The sequence below is a fragment of the Pelodiscus sinensis genome, chromosome 1, assembly GCF_049634645.1.
Source record: "Pelodiscus sinensis isolate JC-2024 chromosome 1, ASM4963464v1, whole genome shotgun sequence".
Classification (NCBI taxonomy): Eukaryota; Metazoa; Chordata; order Testudines; family Trionychidae; genus Pelodiscus; species Pelodiscus sinensis.
Genome location: NC_134711.1, coordinates 119,887,122 through 119,913,556, shown reverse-complemented (window position 1 = coordinate 119,913,556; position 26,435 = coordinate 119,887,122). Strand labels below are relative to the sequence as shown.

Genomic DNA, 26,435 nt, shown 5'->3' with positions numbered 1-26,435 from the left:
TTGCTTTATCTTTACCTTAAACAGCCAGAATAAAACTTTACTTCCTCTCTTAAATAACCAGGTTAATTAATCTGTGGCAGACAGGATGCTAGATTGCAGGAATATTTGAAACCTGATACTCTATCATGTCTCCTGACCAAGGCACTGTTGATTATCTTACCTGGCATTTGCTTTTTTCCCCACATTTTATTTTCACTTCAAGCCTTTTTCAAACTAAATATCATTGAACAAAGGCTGAAAAGTGGTAATATAGGTGAGCCTGGACACCATCATCAACAGTAAGAAGTATCATATTTATTCCTTTAAAGGAACACAACCTTAATTAGGATTTTGTCAGTGCTGTATATTTCTCTGTTATATGTTGTAACTTCCATGTATTTTCACTCTCTCTGTGCCAATGAAGACCTTGATCAGTTTTCTTATGGCCCTATTTAGGGCAAGAGTTTGTCCTTCTTTGTAACTTGACATGTTACTAAAGGTAATAAGTGCTCCTGATATTGCCTGCTGTGAGGTCAGAGTTCAAGTTGTATCTTGGGAGGGGACCAAGTTCTGAGAATACAAATTCTCCTGTATAATAATGGCTGAATATTTCCTGGGCAATTGCACAGAAATGTCGGAAGAAAATAAAAAAGAGACAAGTATAAAAATAAATATACTGAAACTAATACTGCAGAAAGCATCTCTGGATTGGCAATAAATTTAGTTACGCTATAGATTACATTCTGTAATACTGAAAAATCCTTGTAGTCCTATGCAGCTGACAGCTGTCCATGTCTGCCTTTCTGCTCAGTGTATGAACAACCAATACCAAGGGTGTGTGCTTTTGTAATCAGCGAGATTTCTCTTTATAGTCTGTATTGGCTTTGGGAAATTTAAATCTCAAGCCTCGGTTATCACCTACTAAGCCAAAACAAGGTGAGAATTCTGTTTGAGAGTTCACTTATTAATAGGAGAAAAGACATGTTTCTTTGAACAATAGTCTTGTTTGCTTCAGTTAAATTCCTCTCACAAGCAAGCATTGATATTAGACAACATTATCTTGAACTGTCTCCCTTTACTATTACATTATCATCAATTAATCAGGAAATTATAGATTTTCAATTTGCATGTTTGAGGTCAACTTTTGTTAATATGTAATTGAGTGAGAGATACACAGCAGAAGTTCCAAGACTATAGGATGCAGTAATTATTACTGCCCGTTATACTCATGGTATAGTTTATTTAGATATAAGTATTATAGAAAAGTTAATACAGGAGTGTGAATAATGCATAACAAAACAATTAACTGCCCGGAAAGTTCAAGACTCTTCAGATCTAGAGTTTTAGTCCCTCTCAATACAGACACAGGGATTAGACATGAAACGTAGATCATCGTCCATATTTATGTTTGTCGTGGCTCAAATATGGCTCCAAACATCACCAAACTTTGGGATTATTTGGACATGGTGTTTTGGTTTGGGCCCATCTCTAAATCAAGTAGCCAAAATCTTGTAAACAGATTTTCATTTGACATAACTTAAAAATTCACCAAATTATTTTTAATTAAGCACAAAATGTTCAACATTAGAAATGGGCAAATTGATTCAAGTAAAATAAAAACTGACAAAACCCTTCTCTTGGATCAAACCCACACTACTTATTAACAATCTCTGTCTCTCTCTCTGTCTCTCTCTTTCAGAATCAGAAACAAAAACACTGCAAGACAGGACACTTCTGTGCTGTTTCCAACTTGACTGAAACCAAGAGACTTTGGTTCCAAGATTTCCATCCTGACCTCAGATATGCATCCAAAAATTTGTAAACATTTGGATCATTTGTATTATTCCTAAAAGTTTATACTTCAAAGGCCTGGTTCTCCTCACACAGGATATGAGTAACTCTCCTTGACTACAGTGGGAGTTACTCATATATCCTGTGAGGCGAGAAATGGGAGGGAGGAAAAGACTGAAGACAGAGAAAGAGAGGGAAAAGGAGAGAGAGAATTAATACACTATGGATCAGAATCCACGGGTTAATGACACCAGTGGTAATTGGGATTCAATTATTATATCAGCCATGTGCGCAGAACTCAGTTTGAAGTTAGTGACAATTGTGTACTCACCATTGATACAACAGTCAGACCACTCATCGTTTTAAATTATTTGTTATCCTTTAACATGTCACTTTCAATATGAATATAATAAATATATATATTTATATTTATGTTTATATATATATAATATGTATGTGACTTTATATTTATTTACATAGGTGTAAATATAAAAGAGAATTAGGCTATTTCAGGGTAAAACAGAAAAGCAGTGATTGACACCACCCTATACAACACTTTACAAAAAGAGCCTAAGGCTCATTTCTCAAAGTTTAAATAATGAATTGCCCATTGCTTACTGGATTAGGATATTTCCCACGGCATTCAGAAAAAAAAAGAACCTTTAGGCTGCGTCTAGATTGGCATGATTTTCCGGAAATGCTTTTAACGGAAAAGTTTTCCGTTAAAAGCATTTTCGGAACAGAGCGTCTAGATTGGCACAGACGCTTTTCCGCAAGTAGGAAAAGTCAGACAGTAGGAAGTCAGTGCTTTTGCGGATATTAAAGCAGCCAGTGTAGACAGCTGGCAAGTTTTTCCGGAAAAGCGGCTGATTTTCTGGAAAAACTGGCCAGTCTAGAGACAGCCTTAAAGTATGGGATGTATAGCTCCCTGTATTGTAGGAAGGATTTCACTAACTGTCACTGACGTCTGGGGAGTCATCAGGCCTTGCACCGCCATCCACAGTTAGATGTGACACTCAGCCAGCAGATGGAACAGAAGGTTTTAGTCCACAGGATACAGCATAGAACAGACTTATTAGCACGGGAACCAGAAGCAGTCAGTTCAATCCATCTTGGGGAGAGGTGGCTCAGAGCCAAGGCCCCTGTCCCCCATCTCTGCACTCCAAGGCAGAGAGATTAACTCCCATCAGCAGCCCAGTCAGTCCTGCAGCCAACCCTGCCTCTGGCCTTTGGGGCAGAAGGTGTCACGTGGTCATGTGGACACATGGTGCTTCCCAGGCTCAGGTTACAGAAAGCATTTGCCATTATGAATGGCGAGGGAGGGGGGGAAGGCTGTCACACTGAAATGCCCATCACCACCTAACGATTGATGCAGTGCCCATGGAAACTGAGGCACACACATGGGGTTACTACTAGACAGTAGAAATCACATGCAACATAAAGCAAACAGAGCAAAAACAATCCCCACTTCGTCACACTAACCACGCTTGCAGACTCCAGAGTCTGGCACAGGAATTCCCATTTTCTGATTATGTAAATAAACAAACAACCTGTCATAAATATCTTGTGGACACTGACAACAAAGTGGCAGCTGTTGTCAACTCGGTGAGGCACTGGATGTAACAGGTTTCAGCGCACCAGGAAAGAGATGCTGCCAAAAATAAACGCCTGTGCTCCTGATGTGGCTGCCACTTCTTGTGCCCTCAAATGCTGCTGTCTCTGTCTTCTGCTAGGGTAGTCACCCTCACATTTCTCTTCAACAATGTGGCAAAGGGCACCTACCAAGATAAGGAAAAACAATACCAGAGGCAAGTCTGAAGTCAAAGTTCAGGAGTGCTTGGGTCTGGCATTTTGTTTCAGCCTCAGATCTTTGTGCCCACAGCAAAAGCCACTTGCTACATAACACAGGCCAGCTGACACAGAGCTGAAAATAAAGGCCCAGATCCAAAAAAGCCAGATCTAAGAATGTGCATAACTTTAAGCAAATGTAACTACTCATATGCTCAAAATAATGGGCATGCTTTAGTCCTTTGCCATATCAGGGCCTTGAAAAGAATCAGTACCATGTTCAGTGCATAGGATACAATTAGAACTTCTGCATTGGGTTGAGGATGTGTTCTAAAGATATGTGCTCCATAGAGGACAAAGAAAAATTATGTTTTATGTTGAGGAAAAGCTGGACAAAGTGTTCAGCAAGCTGCTTGCGTATGGCTGATTAGAGGGGCTTGGCACCGAGTGTTTGCAGCTGCTTCAGGCCGGCCCTGGAGGGATAGGGAGAATAGGACTATCACACACAAAAAACTGTCCCAAGGCCGAGGGCAGGGCTCTGTTTGACGTGGTCAGTTTTTTGACTTACTATAATTTCATAGCATGTTTCACTTGGCATTCATCCTAGCTGGGACCAAGTGAACATATCCCCGATTGGTATGCCCAGGCCCCTTTCAGCAAAAGGGAGTTAATGAAAAGCAGAAGAAGGGAAAGTGAGAAATTTAAGCAATTTTGCTCTTTGTTCTCCTTCCCCTTTTTCTCAGCCTCCTGACAAAAAAGTCCCCTGACCAAAGTGTGTCCTAATGCATGATTACAAACTCCTGGCTAACATGTTTCTGGTTTTCCACGGAAGACTCCTGCTTTGGGGTACCCTTTGCTCAGCCCTCCCCCCCCACTCGAACAGCTGTTTCCATAATTTCAGGAGATTCAGAGACAGCTGCTTAGCCAGCATCAAGGAAGCTTTGTGCAATGGAAAATGGCCTTAGGGTATGTCTACACTGCAATGAGAGGTTTGACAGCCTGCACGGTGACAAAAAGAGTCCTGGGTTGGCTGGTACAGTCTGCATTGTTGTAGCTTGTTTGCTGTTTTCATTCAAGAAGTTAGCTAGAGGAAAGGAAATTGGAGTATTTCTACACATGCTGCAGTCACATCTCTCATTGCCATGTAGACATTTCCTTAGGAAACTATGGAGCAAAAAGGTGTAGAGGGAACAGCCAAAGCCAGACCCTGCATCAGGAAAGAGCCATAGACTGGAGGAGAACAGGGAAAGCAGATTATAAGGGTAGGAGAAGGTCACTATAGCTCAGCAAAGACAAGTAACAGAAGCTGCTAGTGTGCAGAAGCTTGCGTTGAATGTAGGGATTTTTCAGTTGGAGTCTGTGCAAAACAGAATTAAGCTGGGTGAAAATTGTATATGTGTTTAAAATAAACATCAGTGGGATGTAAAACCAAGGTGTTATGTTGTGTGTGTTAAAAATCTTACAAGGCCTTTCATCCCTCTGACTAAGGATCAGGTGTGAATCCAGGTGTCATGGCCAAAATGCCAGCCTACATGCTCTCCTTCTACCTTCACACTTAAAATTTTTGCTGCAGTTTCAAGGAAATGTCTTTCCCCTTCACGTCTCCTTGTGATTTTCCATGTCCTCCTAGTCTGGACACTTAGCAACACAGATTTCTATGTTTTTATAACAGCGGTAGGGAAGTTTTTTTGGGGTCAGGAGCCTTCTCGTGACTGGGTCTATAAATGAGTTTTCACCCTCTATGGTACCCACTTCCATCCATTATTCATGATGTTACCCAACCCTTTTATGACTCAGTTCTCTAACAAGATCAGCATATAGTCTCCTCACACACCTTCCCCGAGTAACAAAGTCCCATCGGTCACAAGGTCCATTTATATCTGAGACAGTCTTCTATTCCAATTCCAGGTCTTAGGGCCAGCTTGCCTCTCTGGTTTCCAGACCAGTAGGTCTGTTCAGTCCCAGAACTTGTTGCTGTGTTACTGGGCTCTTTCCTACCTCACCTACAACATGACACCCCTACAACATCCATTGATTGACATGGAGGTATGGATACTCAGCATTTCTCAGAATGGCATCTTGGTGTTTAGGGTTAGTTTTTTGACAAGTGTTTTATGCTGTTTTTCTTTAATTGTATCTTACTTATAAGACTATACACTCAACATTGGAAGTGGAAAGAAATAAAAATCTTGGCTCAGAAGCACAGAGGAACATAAGACACCTAAGATGCATTGAAATCCATGAAAATTAGGCACCTAAATACTATGAGGATCTAGGCCTTTGTGGTTAAAAGGAGAATGATGCATACACTTTCTTCCTTAATAACTTGGGGTATGTCTACACTACAGCGCTAATTCGAACTAGCACATCCAGACTTAAAAACTAGTTCGAATTAGTGTTTTGCTAATTCAAACTAGCATGTCCACACTGAGTGGACCCTGAACCAAGGTTAAGGCTGGCCGGAAGCAGTGCCGGCAGGGCATCAGGTTAGGACTTAGAGCGGGGAGCTGCTGTCTCAGGCTAGCCGAGGGCTATGCTTAAAGGGACCCGACCCCCACCCTGGATAGACAGTTCTGGAGAAGGGGGAGAGGAGGCGGGAAAGGGCAGGAGAGAGTGTGGGAGAGGGGAGGGGGAAAACTGGGAGGAGGGAACTGGAAGGGGGAGGCAAGGGAAAGGAGGGGGAGGGGGAACTCAGGAATTGGGGTGGGGGTCTCGCCGGGCCAACCGCCTCCCAGCACGGCGAGGGAGGGGGCCTCGGCGTCCCCGGGGGGATCGGGTGAAGGGTGCGGAGGTTGAAGTGGGGGGTGTGGACATTGAGGAAGAGGGTGTGGGGGTTGAGGAGGAAGAGGTGGGAGGGGGGGCAGGAGTGGAAGGAGGGACAGAAGTTGGGGGGGCAGCAGGCGCAGGACCAGCACGGGGCACCATGCTCTGCAGCAGGGCCTGCAGGTTTGAGTTCAGCCCTCGGACCTCAGCCAGCTGCTCCTGGTGGACCTTGAGGTCTGCCCTAATCCAGGCCTCCACTGTGCGGTACAGGGCTCGCAAGGACCCCAGGTGCTGGTCCCAGTACTCCTGCTCCATGGTGGTGGTCTGGAGTAGGCCGTGGGTGCGGGAGCATGTCCCGGGCAGGGTGGTGTGCCCTGCACAAGCAGCTGGTGCAGCTCTAGAGAAAGAAGTGGTCAGTTCTCCCTGGGGACGCAGCGGATGATGCCCAGCCCTCTCTCCCCCCCCCCCGCGACGTGAGGGCGACCATGCCTTGCACCGTCAGAGCCACTGTGCTTGTACAGAGGCCATGGTCAGGATGTCTGGCTCTCCCCGGGACTGGGAGCTGCCCCAAGACCGCACCCATGTCCCTGTGCCGTGTATAGTGTGGCCGGGGTGGCGGGGGAGATGTCCCCTGCCTCCATGTAGAGGGGACATGTGAAGGGAAAGCATCCTGCTGGGTCCCGCCCCGGGGTCGGGAGCATGTCAGGTCTCTTCACATATGCATGTGCCTATTGGGCCATGGCCCCTGGGTGTCACACAGCTGGAGCCACCTGCCCAAGGGTGGCATGGCACGTGCTCGCACGTGCACAGGTGTCTGCGTGATCCGTGGAAGGCATGGCCCACGCGCGCGGTCTCTGGTCTCCCTCCCGCCTCCCCCCACCCCCGAACTACTTAATTCAAACTACTTACCCGGTACGGTCTCCCTGGATGACCCTGCCGACTCTGGTGCTGGAACTGCTTGCGATGGCTCCTCCGGTGTGCCCGGGTCAGGGCCCTCCGGTCCCGGCTCACTGTCCCCCGGGCTGGCATGGACCGCCCCGCCCCCCCCCCAAGAGTCAGTCAAGGGTGGGGAAGTAGGGACAGGTGGCAGCCCCTGCTGCGGCGCCGCCCCTGGTGGCCCTGGCATACGCCTGCTGCAGCTGCTTTACTTTCAGGTGCACCTGCTCCTGGGTGCGCCTGTGTCCCTTTCGGGCCATGGCAGCCGCTATGCGGCCGTACACAGACGCGTTCCTCCTCCTAGTGCGGAGATCATGGACGTTGGGGGCCTGCCCCAAAACCTCAATGAGGTCCATGACCTCCGCACTAGTCCAGGAGGGTGTGTGTCGTCTATGGCCCCTGGATGGCCCCTGGGTGCTGGGGGACTGGGCAGGGGACGGCTCGCTGGCACTGGCTCCCTGGCTCATCCTGGGGCCACTGGTTCGGGGCACAGACTGCTGGCAGGGCTGTGTCAAGTGCCATCTGGCCACAGTCTACCCCTTTAAGGGCCCGGGGCTGGGGGAGAGGAGTGGAGTTTTCCTGGTTGTGCCCAGAGTGGCCACCAGGGGAACCTGGGAAGGGCTAGCCTCCCACTAGTTCAAATTAAGTGGCTACACAGCCCTTAATTCGAACTAGTTAGTTCGAACTAGGAGTTAGTCCTCGTAGAATGAGGTTTACCTAGTTCGAATTAAGCGCTCCGCTAGTTCGAATTAAGTTCGAACTAGCGGATTGCGTGTGTAGCGCTTATCAAAGTTAATTCGAACTAACGGCTGTTAGTTCAAATTAACTTTGTAGTGTAGACATACCCAAAGTGATGTAAACAAATGTTTTGTTTTATTTTTATTAGCTTTCTTTTAATTGATTTATATTATCTACCATCTGTAAGTAGGTATTTCTGATGGCTTTACACACTGGTTAAACTCTATTAAACAGGTTTTTACATCAAACCCTATGGCTGTGTCTAGACTGGCAAGTTTTTCCGCAAAATCTTCTGCTTTTGCGGAAAAACTTGCCAGCTGTCTACACTGGCTGCTTGAATTTCCACAAAAGCACTGATGATCTCATGTAAGATTGTCAGTGCTTTTGCGGAAATACTATGCTGCTCCTGTTCGGGCAAAAGTCTTTTTCCAAAAAATTTGTGCGCAAGAGGGCCAGTGTAGACAGCAGAGATTTGTTTTCCGCAAAAAGCCCCAATCACGAAAATGGCGATCGGGGCTTTTTTGCAGAAAAGCGCGTCTAGATTGGCCACGGACGCATTTCCGCAAAAAGTGTGACTATAAGGAAGCCTAAGTTGCTGACTCATGTACATTGAGAGAAATAAGAAGATATAGGAGGGAACAACTTACACAGTCCTTAGCATGCTTAGACTTCACAGGGCTTTATTTTTTTACTTATACTGATGTAAATTGTGCTTATACTGATGTTAAATGTGTAAGGAAAATCAAGACCATGGACTTGATTACCCACTTCCAAATTTAGCTGTTGATGTTATATTTAACACCAAAATAATCACTGTAGGTAATATGCAAGAACAAGTGTGGGAAATAAAATGGGGTGAGAATAAACCTCAGACAAAAAAAAGGGATGTTAACAGAATGAGGTTATCTTTTGTAACTCTCTTTGTGACATAAATGTCTGGTCAGCTCAAACATTAACACAAGCTGACCTTTTCAACCCACTAAGCAGAGGGAGGCATGACAGCAATTCCTGTAGCATGACATTTTCACTGGGTGACATAATTCTCTACTAATTTAATGAAAAAACTTATGATGAAACATACATTAAGACAAGTGTTCTAGCCTTTCCAGACACCTCTGAGTCACTCAAGACTAATTTTTCCAATTAAAAACAAATGTAGCGCCCCCTCTCCACCTAGTTACCTTTTTTTAAAGCCAGTCTCCTTTCAGGTTTGGATGGATAGGTCTGGGTTCTTCTGGATCCCGCCACCCACTCAATTTTAATCTTTCTGATTGATGTACTTGGCAGTGCCTCCACCCCCCTTACTCCTTCCTAGCAGGGTCACCAAGGCAGCTTGGGAGGAAAATTCTAGCCCAGGGTAATCCCCAAGTATTTGCCAGATAGTTGGAGACTCCCAGAAAATAGCACAAACATATACACTATAATAAACACAATTACAGGCAGTCCCCGGGTTACGTACAAGATAGGGACTGTAGGTTTGTTCTTAAGTTGAATTTGTATGTAAGTCGGAACTGGTACATATTTTAGGGGAAACTCTAGCCAAACATTTCTCCAGAGCTCAGTTTTATTCTCCCACACCTCACTTCCCTCAGTCCTTTATTCTCAAGCTGAGGTGTCTGCTGAGAAAAGCCGCTCCGCGTCTCCCTGGTCTGCTGTGGGTGGGGTGCTAGCTTCGCGTCTCCCTGGTCTGCTGGGGGGAAACAGCTAGTGCGGGGTTACCTTACCCCGTTTGTAAGTAGGGATCCGATGTAAGTCAGATCCATGTAACCCGGGGACTGCCTGTATATTAAACAAGAGACAATTATAACAGAACAGGGTAAAACACTATTGTTAGGGTCACCAGTGCCCAGCAACTGTGAGGTTAGTGTCCCATGGGTACGCATACTTTGATGGGGCCCTTGATGACTGTTGACCACAAAATCCTTCTCTGCAGTGGTTTAGCAATGGGGCTGACTAGGTCCAGTACAGCCCAAAGGACTCACACATGGGAGAAGGCAGCAAATCCCGCCACAGGTTTAATGTGCAGCAGGTAATAAAATCCCCAAACAAATTCCCTGCCTGACTAACTAAAAATTGGTGCACTCACACACTCCATGAATGACCTCAGGTTGAGAGATGACTCAGTCTCTGCAAAGGGCTGCTCTCTTCTCACAGGGATCCTCTTCAAGCAGGAACCAGGTTGCTCGGTCCCAGGATTTCCCCTCACCGTGAAGGGGTGCAGGGCTCAAGATGCAGACCACACAACTGCACCAAAATTCAAACTATAGCCTCCCAGCCCAGCATTCAGACACACACAGCAGGCAGCAGCCCCGAACTTGCTGCTAGAGCTGAGCTGACCATCTCTCACCCAGGGAGCTGGAGAGCCTATTCAGCCTGGCTGGGGAAGCCTCCCAGCAAACTCCACAACTGGAAATCAACAGGGGAGACATAAACCCAGCGGAGGGATCCTGCCTTCAGGTCCCTAGAGGCTAGTTCTCAGGGGGAACCCTGCCTGCAGGCCTGGGGCTTACTAGCTCCCACACAGCCAGTCCTCCCCTTGCCCTGGCTGGCTCCAGACTCCCCTCAACAATGGTCTCTCCTTCCCCCTGGGAGGGGCATCTCACTCCCCATGGGTTGCCGGGCAGACTCTGGCCCTGGTAGGGAGGGGGAGCCAAGGCAAACTCAGAGTGCCTCTCCCTGAGCTGCCAGCAGACAAGCCCCCAGGAATCCAAATAATCTCCTTGGGGGTTACACAAACAAATCATCATGCTCAGCTTTCTTAAAGCAGTGACAATTAGAAAGGGATTGATTTTTTTTAAAGTATGGTCTTAGACTGTACTTTTTCCCTAGTGGGACCTACCTAAATCATTTTTTTAACCTCCCTTTATTTTCACCGTGTCTGTGATTAGTCAGAGACTGAGATATTTGTAGTGCTAATGTGTTCTTGAAGACTATTTTCCCCTATGTTAAGAATATTATGATTGCTATACGAGGGGACCAGATGACTCTTGGGTTTTGTAATAGAATAGAGAGTCTCCCTTCTAGATAACCAATTGACCAAGGTTAGAACTAACCAAAGGTCATTCTCATCTAATGGATATTTGGAGGTCAGTGTGATATGAATTGATAGTCTCAAGACAGCAGACATATAACAAGTGTCACTGTAAATGTCACCAACTGATTCCCTGCCAGCATGCTCAGCAGAAAAGCCAAGGGATAAATAGACATGTAAAGCTATGAACTGTCCTTGCTCCGCCTAAAGATGACCCCCGTGAATTGAAAGGTCTACTCTAAAGCAATAGCAGCAAAGGAGGGAAGCTTGCACGAGGCCTGGTTGAGCTGTATCTATTTTGTGGATGAAGAAAGGACTTTAGTTTTTGGAGCTGTGTCTACTTAGACAATGCAGAGTAAAGCTCCCTAACTATACCTCTCACCTCACACACATATACCCGACATTCACTCAAGAAACCAAAATCTTTCCTACCACCAGGAAACCAACAGGACCCCATAACAGTCATTCAGATGATGTGTTAGCTAAAAGAGCTATAACTTTGACTTTTAAGACAACCTTTTATGTATATCTACCTAGTTGGAGGCAGGATGGAAAAGAAGTAGGTACTTTATAAAATTATGGTTGGATCTGAGTGCCATCGGTCCAGTGGTGACACTGGTGAGGAGAATTTTGGGTATGATAAACCAGAACAATTGGGCATATCCTTTTGTTTGAGGTACCTATGCTGACAAATCAAACATATTGGAGGACTCCACTAGATACATCTGGCAGAGGACGTGGGAGAAAAGTAAGAGCTCTGAGTCACCTGCTTTTATCATCTAAGGCCCCTTCTTTGTATTTGAAGGAGAGGCTGAGCTTTTAGATGACTGTGCAGCAACAGCTGGAGATGGTGGGTTTATATCCTTGAACTGAAAGGTGAGAACCTCTTACAGAAAGGGAGACAATTCAAATAGATCCTGAAGAGAAAGCTGTAGTTTAGGAAATGAATAACTGACTGAAAGTTGCTTCTGCTGGAGTGTGTGCAGGTTTTTTAAAATTATATTTTAATTTTTGTTTGCTTTGAAAGGGATGGGCATTCTGGATTAGCCAGAAAACAAAACTACCTACGAAGAAGAGAAACTGAGGCAGCAGATGCCTCTCTGCATGTGAGAGGTAAGGTTCCCCATTATACATGCATTGGATCATTAAGACAACAAACAATGGAAGTAAATAAGAATGCAAAAATTACAAAACGTTGCACAATTTATATCAAAAGTTGTAGAATGAAAATTAGAATACCAAGCCATTTGAGGAAAAAAATATTCCAATGTAACTAAGGATTAAGTCATAATATTACAGATAGACAACTGGGAAATATTAAGATTGAATTCTTATGTTATATGACCCACTTTCCCTGTATTTGCAATCTGGACAAGGTTGTGCTTATCCTTATACATTTTTCTAGATTAGGAAAAGACGATGAAGTTAATTGGGAGTTAACTCTTCTAATTTGCATTTTTCTCCTAATCTAGACAATTTATACGACTCTCTCTGTAGGTACTTTTTCCAATTGTTGCTTAACTTGATTAAAAAATTCCTCTTGGCACACATTGGCACAATTTAAGATAGTTTTAGCTGGTTATGTTGTATCTGAGGTGGGAACGTAGTTAACTCTATTGAGGTAACATTAGAAATAGCACCTTTCTGAGTATGGATAAAGGGCTTTTGTAGTTATACATTGGTCTTCTGTTGTTGAGAACATAAAGATGTGATGTTGTATTATGTTAGCCAATTGGAGCTAACACATCCTGGAACACTAGTCAAGACTAAACATATTTTTACTCTGGTAAATGCTAAACTGATTGAATTAAAGCTCAGGGGGAGAAGGAGTGAGAGCAAACCAGCTAACACTATTTAACATCATACTGAGTTAAATCCTAATTCGGACGAGGCAGAGAGAGAATGAGCAAGGTACAAGAAGCCTTCTCCCCACTCTTAAGTGGCCAATGCATAGATGAGATGTACTTGTGGTTTGTGAGTACAGATGAATTTAAGGATTGCACCATAAGGGGATGCCTGTCAAGTGAAACTGGAATATACTAGAGCTCGAAAAGAAAGCTGCACACCCCAGAAGACGTAGCAGCAGGTACGTTGATTTTGAACTCCTGGGAGGCATTCTGACACGCAGGCATGCTTTAAAGTAAAATGCCTTAAAGGTCAATTCAGGATGACAATGAACTTGGACTCAACTCAGGGTTTGGATGAAACCACCTGAAAGTCTATGAAACAACAAAGACTGGGAAAAAAACAATACTAATTCCTGGACTTCAGCGTTTGAGCAATAAACAAAACCTGCCGTAGTGCCCCCCGCAGCCCTCACTTCAGCTGTCGTCAGCTGAAAGGAGAGGTATAACTGTGTTCTGTGTAATGACATTGCATTCTTGCTATCAGAAAAGAGCATAAAGCCTTGTCCCACACGGAAGAGGTCAGAATAATCCAGAAGGAGAGTGAGAACATGGATTGGGTAAGTAACTTTTTCCCTGTGTATAGCAGTTAACTCACCTCTCACATTTTGTCAGCACATCAACGATGTGACATTAAGGCTGAGTTTCAACAGTAAGTGTTGACCATCCTTACCCACACCCTTCTGTCTATGACTGCACCTCTGTGTTTGCAAATCTGGGCCCTCTGCAAACTATTTGCAGAGCCACTGGCTGCATGCAACCCCACTTCACCTACCCAAATCTGTCCCACCTCCTCTGCCATCTCAGCTGGAGGTTTCAGTCCCATGAAGGTATGTGTATATGAGGTAGGAAGAAAATGGATATAGGCCTTATGTTAAACAGGTTAAGGGGCCATCCATGTGATGTGCTCCTGCCACGGATGTGGAAACAAGAGACAGGTCCTGATCCCCAAAGGCTTTGGCTAACATCACAGAGCTTACTCCGCATGAAGCAGCTTTTCTAACATGCCGCGTGACACTCAAGCAAGAGCAGCAAACCTGACACTAGCATGTCAACCCGTCCCTGGCCAGCTGCTGTTCTGGGAGCATTGAGTGACTGAGTTATGGAGCATCTTACCATGTTTTTTGTACAGCAGGACATTGCTTCTGGGGAAGGACAAAGCTGTGTCAGCATGTAGAATAATGTCTGATTATATTATATCTGACAGGGTTGGGAGATATCAAGCAGGAATACACAGACTTACGAAAAGTTGGATAGGGGAGCAGGCTAATATTGCTACTGCCTCATAATAACAAATGACCCCCCCCCCCCCCCGCTGTATGGTAACTGCCCTGTAACTGACAAGAGATGCTCTCTGCCTGAGTCTATAAGAAGCAGCCAAATCTACCCTCCCCACCTGTACCAAGCCTGAGTAGCTGAGCTCTGGAGAGATCTACAGAGGGGAGTAGGAACCTCCCAACAAAGCATTCATGGGATTCTGCTCTGAGGAGCCTATTTGTATGTTAAACTTATAGGCTGTCCCTGCAAGTTTCAGGGTTATTTTCTCCTGGGCAGAGCCAGAAGAAATTGTCCTGAGTAGTCTGATAGGATTCACTTTTCCCTGGATAAGATAGTTGGAACTGAGTTCAGCTTGTCTTGGATGGGAGATTGAGGCTCCCTTGATCAAGCCAGGAGAAATCACATGCACATCTTATTAATATGGTATTTGCTGTTGATTTTCCTGGGTTCTCAGCTGTTGCAGTTTATTATTCTTAAGGTACAAAGAAAAAAATATTATGTTTAGTGATGATTTAACAACCAATCTTTCTTTTGCTTTCAGCTACGGGATATATGGGATTTCCTTACTTCAGCAATAAAGCTAGAGCCTGGGGATCTGATTGAATTTAAGAGACTGGGATACCAACACTGGGGCATCTATGTGGGAAAGGGACAAGTGGTCCACTTCACATTTCCAGGTAAATATGAATAAAAAGATTAATCCTTCCTTAGATTCATCACTTAATCAAAAAATATTTTCATCTGATGACTATTTGTCCCTTGTGTAAAAATGATTTCACCCTGGTTCCCAGTGGGATAGATGTGCTCAGCACATGACCCATCATTTAAAATGTATACCAGTGGTCTCCAACCTTTTTCAGCCCAAGATCACTTTTTGAATTTAAGTCAATCCAGGATCTACCTCAAACTTAAACACCTTTGCCCCACCTGCTTCCCTGAGGCCCTGTCCCTGCCCCAATGCTTCTCTGAGGCCCCTCTCAGCTCATTCTGTGGTAGTAGGGTACAGGGGTAGGGGAAAGGGGGCACTCTAAGGCTATATCTACACTGCAGAGTTTTGCGCAAAAACTGGCAGAGCGTCCACACCTCAAGCGCATTTTTGCACAAGAAAATGTACAGTGAATTGACAGAACAGAGCGTTTTTTAGTATAGGTATGCCTCTTTCTACGAGGAATAAGCCTTTTAGCACAAGAGCTCTAAAATGCCTAACCTGTCATGTCCGGAGTAGTTGTCCTGATGGTAGTTGTGGTCCTGGAGGTGGCTGGCATGTCCCTGCAGCCCCTGGGAGGCAATCAGAGCTTTATGTGAGAGGGCGTCCATGCAGCCTGGATGCTTTCTTGCGCAAAAGCACTTTTGCGGTGTGACTGTGCTCTTGCACAAGACGTTTTTGAGAAAGATCTCTTCCACAAAAATTTTCTTGTGCAAGAAGCCTGCAGTGTAGACGTAGCCTAAAATCTCAGCATCCCCCTCCTCAATCTCCCCCACCCTGCACAGTAAGTAGGAGGCCCCCAGGAGGCAGAGGGCAGAAGAAGCACAGCAGTGAAGACAGGGGCAGCTGAAGTACCAGCACTTGATAGCTTCCTGGCCAAACCAGTCAGGATCCCCCGTCAGTGGCTCCAAGATCTACCAGAAGATCCTGATCTACCGGTTGGTGACTATTGATTTACACTAATTGGACCCTGGGAATTCTCATGAGTGAGATGAAGGCCTGAATGGGTCCCGGAGACTGAATTCTTATTTCACCCAAGTGATGCCGGCTCTAGGCATGTGGCTAAAGGACATTGAGGTTGGTGGGTGGCAAAATAGGGGACGTGTAGGTGTGAAATGGCAATAATTAAAACTGTTATCTCCACTCTTCCTCCTGCCTACAATCCTCTGTTCTTAAATTGTACATACTCTCAGAGCCTTTCTTGGCACATCTCAGAGTCAGAAGAGCCCTAAGCAATTTCTGACACTTAAATCACAAACCAAAAATCACTGATCCCACTGAGCTCTGCTAGCCCTTCTGTGGCTCAGCCAAGACAGCTAAAGATTTGGTGCCCAAAATTAGTACCAAGCAGTTTGGGCCCAGAATTTTGCTCAGTTCAGATTTGGAGCCCAAATCCAGCCTTTTCACCTCTCCTCAAAATTATAGTTCATCATATACTTCATATCTCAATTTTATCTAGATAGAGTACTCATGTGGCCTCCTTTACTGTAGCATCTGAGTACCTTACAATCGCTAATGTATTTGCCCTTCCTGTAAAGTACTAATGCCCCCATTTTACAGCCAGGGAAATGACGCAGAGGCACATATCATGTCTCAAGTAAGCCGAAGGTGTTACATGAAGTCTGGAACAGCAGAGTCTTGCATTCAGGTGTCCCAAATTCCAGGTTAACACCTAATCACTCAACAACCTTTCTTCTCACTTCTAACAGGAGACACTGTAAACTTAGCGTATCTCACTCATGAGTTGCTGTAGTAGGGCCAACCGAGAGAAGAAACACTAAGTATGTCTTTTCTAGATATCACTGTGAGAAGGCTGACATTTTTTTTTGACAAATAGTTTATTTTCTGAAAACAGTTTTGCATCAAACAAAATTATTTACTAATTTGGGTCAAACAGGAAAATAGTTTCACCTTAAAAATATTTTTTTTTAATTTGAAACATTTTGTTTTGTCATTTTCTGAACAAAACATTTTGAGTTGGTTTGTATGTCTAGTTTTTCTAAAATAATGAAAGTAGGGTGAAAATCTACCCAAAGACCCAACAAAATTTAACAAAGGAATCTTAATTTGTGTTTAATAAAACACCCCATTCAAACAAAACATTTTTTCTTTTCTTTTTTCCCTTCAATTTAGCCACTGAATCAGAAACATCACTATTTGCGTGCATCTAGGCAGATATGACACATGCCCTTGTGCAAACTCTCAATCCTTTTTCACCTCTCATGTCTCTTTTTTACTTCTAAGAGTTGGAAGAAGGATTGAATAATGTGCTCCATGGAGAATTCTTCAAAGCCAAAGTGCAAAAGGAACGTCTGAGGGCCATAGCTGGGGCTTCAAGCTATGCTGTAAACAACCAATTAGATAAAAAGCACCCTCCATTACCTCTTCGTCATGTGGTAAAGAGAGCTGAGCACCTGGTGGGGAAAAACATAGACTACAATCTAGTTATGGCTAACTGTGAACATTTTGCCACAATGATGAGATATGGCATTGCTGAATCACAACAGGTAAGTCTGATTCCTTCACTTGATCTCCATTTAGAAGAGATGCCCTAGGAATGATTTGGTTATTGGGCCTATTTTGTATTAGTGAAAGAAACAAGCTTTTCAGCTCCATAGAACTTTTCAGGTGCAACAAAAACAGCAATGCTCTCCAGTTGAGTGTAGGGCTTCACTTTGCTAGGCCAGGGAAACAAAAGATGACTTTGAAACTGAGTGCCATTTATTTCCAAACACTTTCTCTGATCTCATGGGAAATCCCTCCTGTGCTGAGCCTGGAATTAAAAAAATCCTAAACTGGATAAGTTACTGGGCCACTCCAACCTACCTCTGCACCCCCTAAATGGGAAAGAGTACAACCCAAAAAGTGGTCAATTAGATTTGAGTTCACTCTTCACTGTCATCATGAACTTGGCTTCTTGTTTTAGGCAATTTACTTTGAAGTGGATGAAGGTTTTGTGAAGCAGATAAAGAAGTGGCTAGCTGAGATCAATGAGTAGCTTGTGGATTGGTGAGTATGCACAAAGGCATTTAAAGTGGGCACTGACTTCTCAGAGATCAATTGCACTTACATTGATGCAACATCCATCCCATCATAGACAAGTACCAAATATAAATTAGTCACCTATATATCCCTGAATAACTTTCACATGAGTGGAGAAAATGAGCTGCCAACCACATACAAAAGGATAAAACACACACATGAGAAGATCTGAGCCCCTTCCACATTAGTGGTGGATTTGTGAAGGGGGGTATGACGTAATGGGGGTAACTTGCTAGGGCTGTGGGCGACCTCTGCTGTCTGTAGCACGACCCAGCAGGACAGGGGATGAGTCAATATACAAAGGGGGCTCCAAACCTGTCTGACCAGCTACCCCCCAGGGAGAGAAACAAAGGAAGGTGGAAGGCCTGGGGGGCAGGGCTGGAAGAGAGTTAGTTAGTTTCTGTCTGGGAGCAGGGAGGAGACAGCCTAGGGAAGGAGCAGGGGAGGGGGACTGGGATTGTAGGGCCCAGCCACCCCCCATCTCAAAGGGGGGCACTGAGGCCTCTTAGCCGCAGTTCCTGTAACCAGATGACAGATGCTGTGCTGTATCCTGGAGAAGCAATAAACTCCCTCTATTCTACTGGCTGGTGGAGTCTGTTCGTGCCATTTTGGGGGTGCAGGACATGGGAAAACCCCAACACACCATCACAGGGGGAGACAGTCCTTTCTCTCAACACAGATCCCACATAACTAAGGAGTCTATTGACATTAGCCATAGCCTCTTCTCCCATAAAATCTGAGCCCTCCTTCACACTAATGTCAATCAGTCTCCCAATGATGATCACATGTAGGGCCAGATTATCCATTAGGCACTATAGGCACAGTGCCTATGGCCTGCAAAATATGTAGGGTCTAAAAAAAATTAATAATTGACTTGAAAAGAAAATTGCTAAGTCAAACTTAATAATTTGCTATCTTTAGTCAACAAAAAATGTACGGCTGTGTCTAGACTGGCAAGTTTTTCCGCAAAATCACATGATTTTGCGGAAAAACTTGCCAGCTGCCTACACTGGCCGCTTGAATTTCCAGAAAAGCACTGACGATCTCATGTAAGATCATCAGTGCTTTTCCGGAAATACTATGCTGCTCCCGTTTGGGCAAAAGTCTTTTTCCGAAAGACTTTTGCGCAAAAGGGCCAGTGTAAACAGCACAGTAGTGTTTTCCACAAAAAAGCCCAGATCGCAAAAATGGCAATAGGGCTTTTTTGCGGAAAACCGCGTCTAGATTGGCCACAGATGCTTTTTCGCAAAAAGCGCTTTTGCGGAAAGCATCGTGCCAATCTAGACGTGCTTTTCCGAAAATGCTTTTAACAGAAAACTTTTCAGTTAAAAGCATTTTCGGAAAATCATGCCAGTGTAGACATAGCCTACAGGAATAAACATACAATTAACTATTAGGCATATAGGTGATAGGGCATTTCTCCCTTATATATAATCTAATTTAAAGGCATATGATTATGAGAGTGCCTAGTGCCTATGAAGAACTTAGTCCAGCCCTGACCACATGTCCATGAGTGGGTCCAAGATCCCTTTGTACATTACTAAAAAGAGGGAAAGTTTCATCCCACTATCTCCCTCAACATGAGTATTAAGAATAATAATCATCAAATTTGAGGGACTGAAAAAACCTCTTGGATGTATGTTAGATGGTCTTGGGTATTCACTCCACATGCAATGGAAAACTGGATTGCTAGGGGAAAAACTTCTTCTACATGAAGCAGCATTCAGTGACTAGCAATAACTGACTTGAAAAAGCAAGTAAAATTCTAACTAGCAGACTTACCCAGATTTTCCAGGATGCTTCAGAGCAGAGGGTAGGCAGTGTGGGGGGAGGTGCAGGACTCAGGGCAGGGCCTTGAGGGCGTGGAGGAGTGTTACATGTTGTTTGTCTGATAGCGAACCCTATTCTCTGGCCTGTCGACATCCATGTAGTAAATGTATGGAAAAATAATTACTGGGTAATAGCACAATACTTGTTATTCCTTGGAGTAACTGGAGGAGTACAGAAGGCTGGAGGTGGGGGTGGGGGGTGAGGAGAAGTTCAGGGAGGAAGGTCCCTATCCAGCAGGGACCTTTTTTCTCCCCTCAGTCCCCCACTTGGCCGCCAGGGACCTTTTTTAACCCCCTAGGCCTCCCGACTGCAAGGAGCCTTTTTTCTCCTGCCCTCCGGTGCTGCAGCCTAGGGTTGGGAGGTGAGGGGGAGGCAAAAGGGTTTGGAGCAGAGGGGTCACTTGGTGCGCTGTCAGGCAAGATGATAGAGCCCCAGTCCAGCTGTCCACTCCCTTGGTAGTACGACTGTCCCTGGTGGACACTCTGCAAGATAACTCCCTTCTGCAGGCTCGTTGCCCCCAGTGGCCCTTCTCATATCACATCCCTCCAAATAGCAGCCCTTCCCTTTGCATTTAAGGAAAACAGTCCTTTTCCCAGGCCTTCCAGTTGTCCTGGCACAACCAAACCCTGACTAGGAATGTAAAATCCCATTTAATTGGTATTGCTTAACTGGTGTAAACAATTAACGGAGAGGGTAGGCAGAGGTGGAAGGTGGAATGGAAACCCGCTTTCCTACCTATTCTAGTCACAGCACAGCACCTACCTTACCATTGTCATGCTTTTTGTAAGTATTGGATCAAAAAAGAGTTTTAAGAGATGGTGTAGATTTTTATAGGGACCTCCTCCCTGATCATGTGGGACAGCATGGGAGAAAGCACAAAGGTGGCTGCCTGAAAATTTAAAAAGCGAATGATAAAGACTGGTCCTTAGTGGTGCTTTTGATTTAGACTGGTGTACAAGAAAACAAAACCTGTACAGATATAAGCATAAACTCCTATTGAATAGTGAAAGTTATGCATACTCAGTCCTCTGTATAGCCTAAGAAGAGGTACAGACGTCAGCAGTGATAGCTGCCTCACTTTACTAATGTGTCTCACACTTTGGCTTTTCTATTGAGATCAGAGAAGAAGAGTACCACATATTGCATAGTGGTATTATTAAATACACAGAATCGCAGGGCAGGAAGGGACCTTGAGAGGTCATCTAGTCTTCCTGTACCCTACACTCATGGCATAGATATAGCATTATCTGTACCAGTGGTTCTCTATTTTTATGGCCCCGAGCTCAAAGCAAACCTTTCTGTGGACCACCAGTTGCTAATGGAAACTCACCATTAATTACATAATTATGCCCAAGTCATTTTGCTAGTGCTGCAGCTAGAGAGAATGGTTTAATTTAACCGGTAAGAAAATATATTAATTTAAATTATTGAACAGATTAAGTACTTTAACTGTCTCATGTTAGTTTATCATTTTAAATAAAGTAAAATATTAATTTATGTCCAACACAAAGTTCCTATGTTTTCTTTATTTATTGTAAGGGTAGGGTACCTTTTTTGGGTCGCGGCTACTACTGACCCACAGAAAAATCAGTTGGGGACCACACAACACCTCATTGATGTGGCCCCCAACTAAGACAGTTCACTCATCTGGGACAGCGAGGACTGAAATTCAGGGCTTCTCATAGGCCAGATTAAATCTTGTGGAGTTACAGGGTTACTGGATTTTGTGGAGCCCACCCAAGCTCTGGGGTTGGGACAAAATGAGGGGTTCAGTGTGTGGGACAGGGCTGCTAGCAAGAGGGATAAGGGTGCAGGATCTGGGCAGGAGGTAGGGTGTAGAGGGGGTGAAGGTGAAAGGTCTGGATAGGAGGTAGGGTGCAGGAGGTAGGCTGGGAGTAGGGTGTATGGCCAGGGGGAGGGGGCAAGAGCAACGGAAGATGCAGTGTGTGGCCAGGAGGGAGGGTGCAGGATCAAGGGTGAGTGCAGGAGCAAGTTGGGGGTAGGGTGTCTGGCCAGAGGGAAGGGTGCAGGAGCAAGGGAGGGTGCAGGAGTGGGCTGGGTGTAAGTGTCTGGCCAGAGGAGAGAGTGCAGGAGCAGGCTGGGGGTGTGGGATCTCAGTGGGGGAGATAGCGAGGGGGCTAGGGTGTAGGGATCTGGGCATTTACTTGCTTTCATGCCCTGTGCTGGTCCCAGGCAGTGTCTCCTGCTGCTCCCATTGGCCAGATTCTGACCAATGGGAGCAGCAGGGAAAGCCTCCAAGCAGTGCATCTGTGTGTTGCTGTACCCTCCAGCCCAGAGAGGGGGAGCGCTTCTTCCCCATGAGATGGATTGCACAGCAACACTCGGGGCTTTCTCTCCTTTCTTCACCATCCCTCCTCCCCAAGCAGGAAGCTGGCACCGGCGCTCAACCACATGGGGAAGGGATGGTGAGGCTGGAGTGCCAGTGCGGGGGAGCTGAGCTCAATCTGTGGACCACCTGGCAGGCAGCTGCAGACCACTATTGGTCCGTAAATCACAGTTTGAGAACCACTGATCTAGACCATCCTTGACAGGTGTTTGTCTAACCTGCTCTGAAAGATCTCCAATGACAGAGATTTCACAACCTCCTGAGGCAATTTATTCAAGTGGTTAACTACCCCAAAAGTTAGGAAGTTTTTCCTAATGCCCAACCTAAACCACCCTTGCTGCAATTTAATCCCATTGCTTCTTGTCCTATCATCAGAAGTTAAGGAGAACAATTTTTCTCCCTCCTCCTTGTATCAACATTTCTGTATTTGAAAACTGTTATCGTATCCCCTCTCAGTCTTTTCTTTAGACAAAACACACATTTTTTTTTAATCTTCTCTCACAGGTTATTTTTTCTAGACCTTGAATCATTTTTGTTGCTCTTTTTGGACTTTCTCCAATTTTTCCACAACTTTGCTGAAATGTGATACCCTCAACTGGAAACAATACTCCAGCTGAGACCTAATCAGCATAGAGTGGAAGAATTACTTTTTGCATATTGCTCACGACACTCCTGCTAATATAGCCCATGACATTTACTTTTTTACCAATAGTGTGACACTGACTCAGCTTCTGGTCCACCATGATCCCTTATCCATTTCCGCAGTACTCCTTCCTAGGTAGTCATTGCCCATTTTGAATGTGAAACTGATTTTCCTTTCTAAGTGGAGTACTTTACATTTATCCTTATTGAATTTCATCCTGTTTACTGAAACCTACTCATGTCTTAGAGCTCACAAAACAATTCTCATACTAGAAAATTTGACTGCTCACATGGGCTAGGTGGGAAACCAGCAATCCACACTGGATTGTGAAAGCCATGATTTTCCACTACCTATCTCCTGCACTTGTCTTTAGATTGTAAGGGCTGTTGGACCGAGTTGTGTTATATGCTGTCAGTAAGGTCACAAAGTAAAAGCAATCCCAAAGTTCTAACTAGCTGTATTTAGCAGGGATACTTTCACTTGCTTCATTAATGTGTTCTTCTCTTCAAACAGCACACCACTCAGTCCTATGACTACTGAAGGAAATGCATACACGATGCCTTCAGTGCAGAAGCTTCTGAGAATGAAAAAGATGTCTTGAAACGTTGCAAACCTAAACCTCTTTTCTATCCAATGATGTAGAATAAAAGGATTTTCACTGCTAGCGGAGGACATAATCAAAATAAAAACCTCAATAGTTAACTCTAGTCATGAAAACCTCTAACTTCCTGGATAAATCATAAATTCCAATCTGCCTAGATCTAAATGTGTAGTTCTGATGTATCTGTGAGACTCTGTCAGTCATCTGGAGGAGAACTGGTGGCAAACTGAGAGGCTGATCAACCAGAAAGAGACATCAAAGACTATATTCTGTAGCAAAACATATGGGCTGTGTCTAGACCGGCCAGTTTTTCCGGAAAATCTGCCACTTTTCCGGAAAAACTTGCCAGCTGTCTACACTGGCCGCTTGAATTTCTGCAAAAGCACTGACGATCTCATGTAAGATTGTCAGTGTTCTTGCAGAAATACTATGCTGCTCCCATTCGGGCAAAAGTCCTTTTGCGCAAAACTTTTGTGCAAAAGGGCCAGTGTAGACAGCCCAGATTTGTTTTCCGCAAAAAAGCCCCGATTGCAAAAATGGAGATCAGGGCTTTTTTTGCAGAAAAGCGGTCTAGATTGGCACGGACAGTTTTCTGCAAAAAGTGCTTTTGCGGAAAAGCGTCCATGCCAATCTAGACGCTCTGTTTCGAAAATACTTTTAACGGAAAACGTTTCAGTTAAAATCATTTCCTGAAAATAATGCCAGTCTAGACGTAGCCATTAAGAATCATATCTGCTTAGTTCAAACTTTCTATGGAGTGGGCTAATTGTGTTGATTTTGATTTGTTGGACATATTTTAAAGAGATTCATGTAATTAGTTTTGTTCAGTCTTCTTATTGGTCTCACAAGAATGACTCAAAATTGAGAAACATACATAAAAGAACAAAACAATGAAACTGGTTAAAATTACCAGTATAAGGCAAATCTGCCCGAACACTGTTTCCAAAAAAACCCAACCTTAAATTATTTAGAAGTTTGGCATAATGCAAGCCTATGAAAGTGAAAAATCATGTTCTCACTTTCCTTCAAACTTGTGTCCTATCTTCAATTAGATAGTCAATTGTTCACAGCAGGGCTTGTGTCTTCCTACTCCATTTGTGTGTACAACCCCTAGCACTGAGGGGCTTTGGTGCCCATTATGACCTTTGGTCACTACAATCAACATATCCACTCTCCTACAAGCACCTAAAAATACATGCAAATAAACTAGAGCTGGTCAGAAAAACAAAAGCTTTCCTGTGGTAAACTCAGTGGGAAAAATCATTGCTCCCATTCATTTTGAATTTTCATTTTTAATTTAAACAATGTTTCATTTCAAAATATTGATTCAAAATGTCTTTTACTTTGGTTTAAAGTGTCATTTTGGTTTTTAGAAACTGAAAAAAAAATCAGTTTTCCATTTTCAGATTGTGGATAAACAGCCTTTCTCCTTCGTTTTTTCTTCATCTTCGCATACTTTTTTCTTTCTAGAGAAAGGGAGGGGAAAGTACAACTGAAAGTTGAGGGAAACCTGAAAATCCAAAGCCAGAAATGGAAATATTGAGATTTTTGTTTAAAAAACTGAACTAAAACAACATTTTACGTTGAAATGAAATTAACAATGTCGCTACAAAGGGTTGGTCTGAAATGGATCATCACTGATTCTGAGGCTACAGAATTTGGTAATTTTATAAGGTGCAAAGATCACCCATTTGCTGCAAGAAGGTGCCTGGCATTTTCTCCCCTCTAGACCTGCCAGCAGCTGCTTTGGATTCCCCATTGATCCCCATTTAATTGGATTAGTCATATAATTCATATTTTGTACAGTGTCCCATGGAGTCAGGCAGCAAGGAGTTAGGGAGCCAGCTTGTATTGAGGCAGTCTGATGTATAGGTTGAAAAGCTTCCTGGAGATCAGTATGGTGGCCAAGAATTGGGAACCAACTTGGAGAAGCAGGAGGCTGACCTGCTAAAACAGGCTCTGCACTCTTTTGCCCTGGTGGCATACACAGGGAGTAGTTTCTGTACAGGGCAGCTGGGACAACATGGATATGTCGACACAGCAGGGCTAAGGTCAGAATAAGCTACACAATTTCAGCTATGTCAATTACTTAGCTTCAGTTGAAATAACTTATTTTAGCTTTTGGTGCTCTCTATACAGCAGGCAGTCGAAGGAAGAATATTCTTCCTTCAACTCCCTTACTCCTCGTAAAATGAGGGTTGCCATGAGTCAGAGTAAGAAGTCCTCCAGCTCGACATTATTTCGAAATAAAGGCTTGTAGTGTACAGGTGCTCTTAACGCTGCTGTGCTCTCAGATCTTTTTCCCTTGCAGAAGGATGGGTGCAGTTGGCCTCAGTTTTTTTCTTCTTCATGGGGTGTGATTTGACCTGTAGCTCCATTGTTCCTTTTCAATCTCTTTACAAAATGGGAAAACAAATGGATGCTGAATTAAAAATAGGGATAATGAAGATATGAAGGTGAGAAGACAAATTTGGGGATAGTGCTCAGGCTCAGAAACAGCCAGTCCACATCTGTGTACCATACCAACAGTCAGATACTACCTTGTTCTCAACTTTCATGTGTTCAAAAAGGAAATATCTAGCTATTGTGCTGGTGAAGAAAATCTCAAAAGTGCACACTGAAGCCAGGTTTATGCTACACACTTACTTCAGTTTAACTTACAGCACTTAGGGGTATGAAAAATCCATACCCTGAGCATAATTATACTGACCTTAACCTAGACCATATAGACACAACTATGTTGTCAGGAGAAGCTCTCCCACCAACATAGCTACTGCCTCTCACAGAAGTGGAGTAACAATGCCAATAGAAAAAAACAAACAACAAATGGTCCAGTAGCACTTTATAGATTAACAAAACTTGTAGATGGTATCATGAGCTTAAGTGGGCACAGCCCACTTCTTCAGATGAGTTAGTCTATAAAGTGCTATCAGACCATTGTTGTTTTTTTCTGTAACAGACTAACTGAGCTACCCCCTGATGCTCCTATGCCAATAGAAGAGCTCCCACAAGTGTAGCTTCTGAGTGACTCTGAAAAGAGACTGGATAGCTCTGAAAG

At 44.2% G+C, this 26,435-nt stretch overlaps 1 protein-coding gene across 1 annotated transcript; it reads left to right on the top strand.

Annotated features, from left to right (window-relative positions):
- Positions 1-13,183: 13,183 nt before the first annotated feature.
- Positions 13,184-23,898, top strand: LOC112546538 (phospholipase A and acyltransferase 2-like). Its single transcript, XM_025187030.2, has 5 exons — positions 13,184-13,490; positions 14,750-14,885; positions 17,159-17,421; positions 17,841-17,923; positions 23,290-23,898. The coding sequence occupies exons 1-4, from the start codon at positions 13,482-13,484 to the stop codon at positions 17,910-17,912; spliced, it is 480 nt and encodes a 159-aa protein (XP_025042815.2). The 5' UTR covers positions 13,184-13,481; the 3' UTR covers positions 17,913-17,923; positions 23,290-23,898.
- The last annotated feature ends 2,537 nt before the right edge of the window (positions 23,899-26,435 follow it).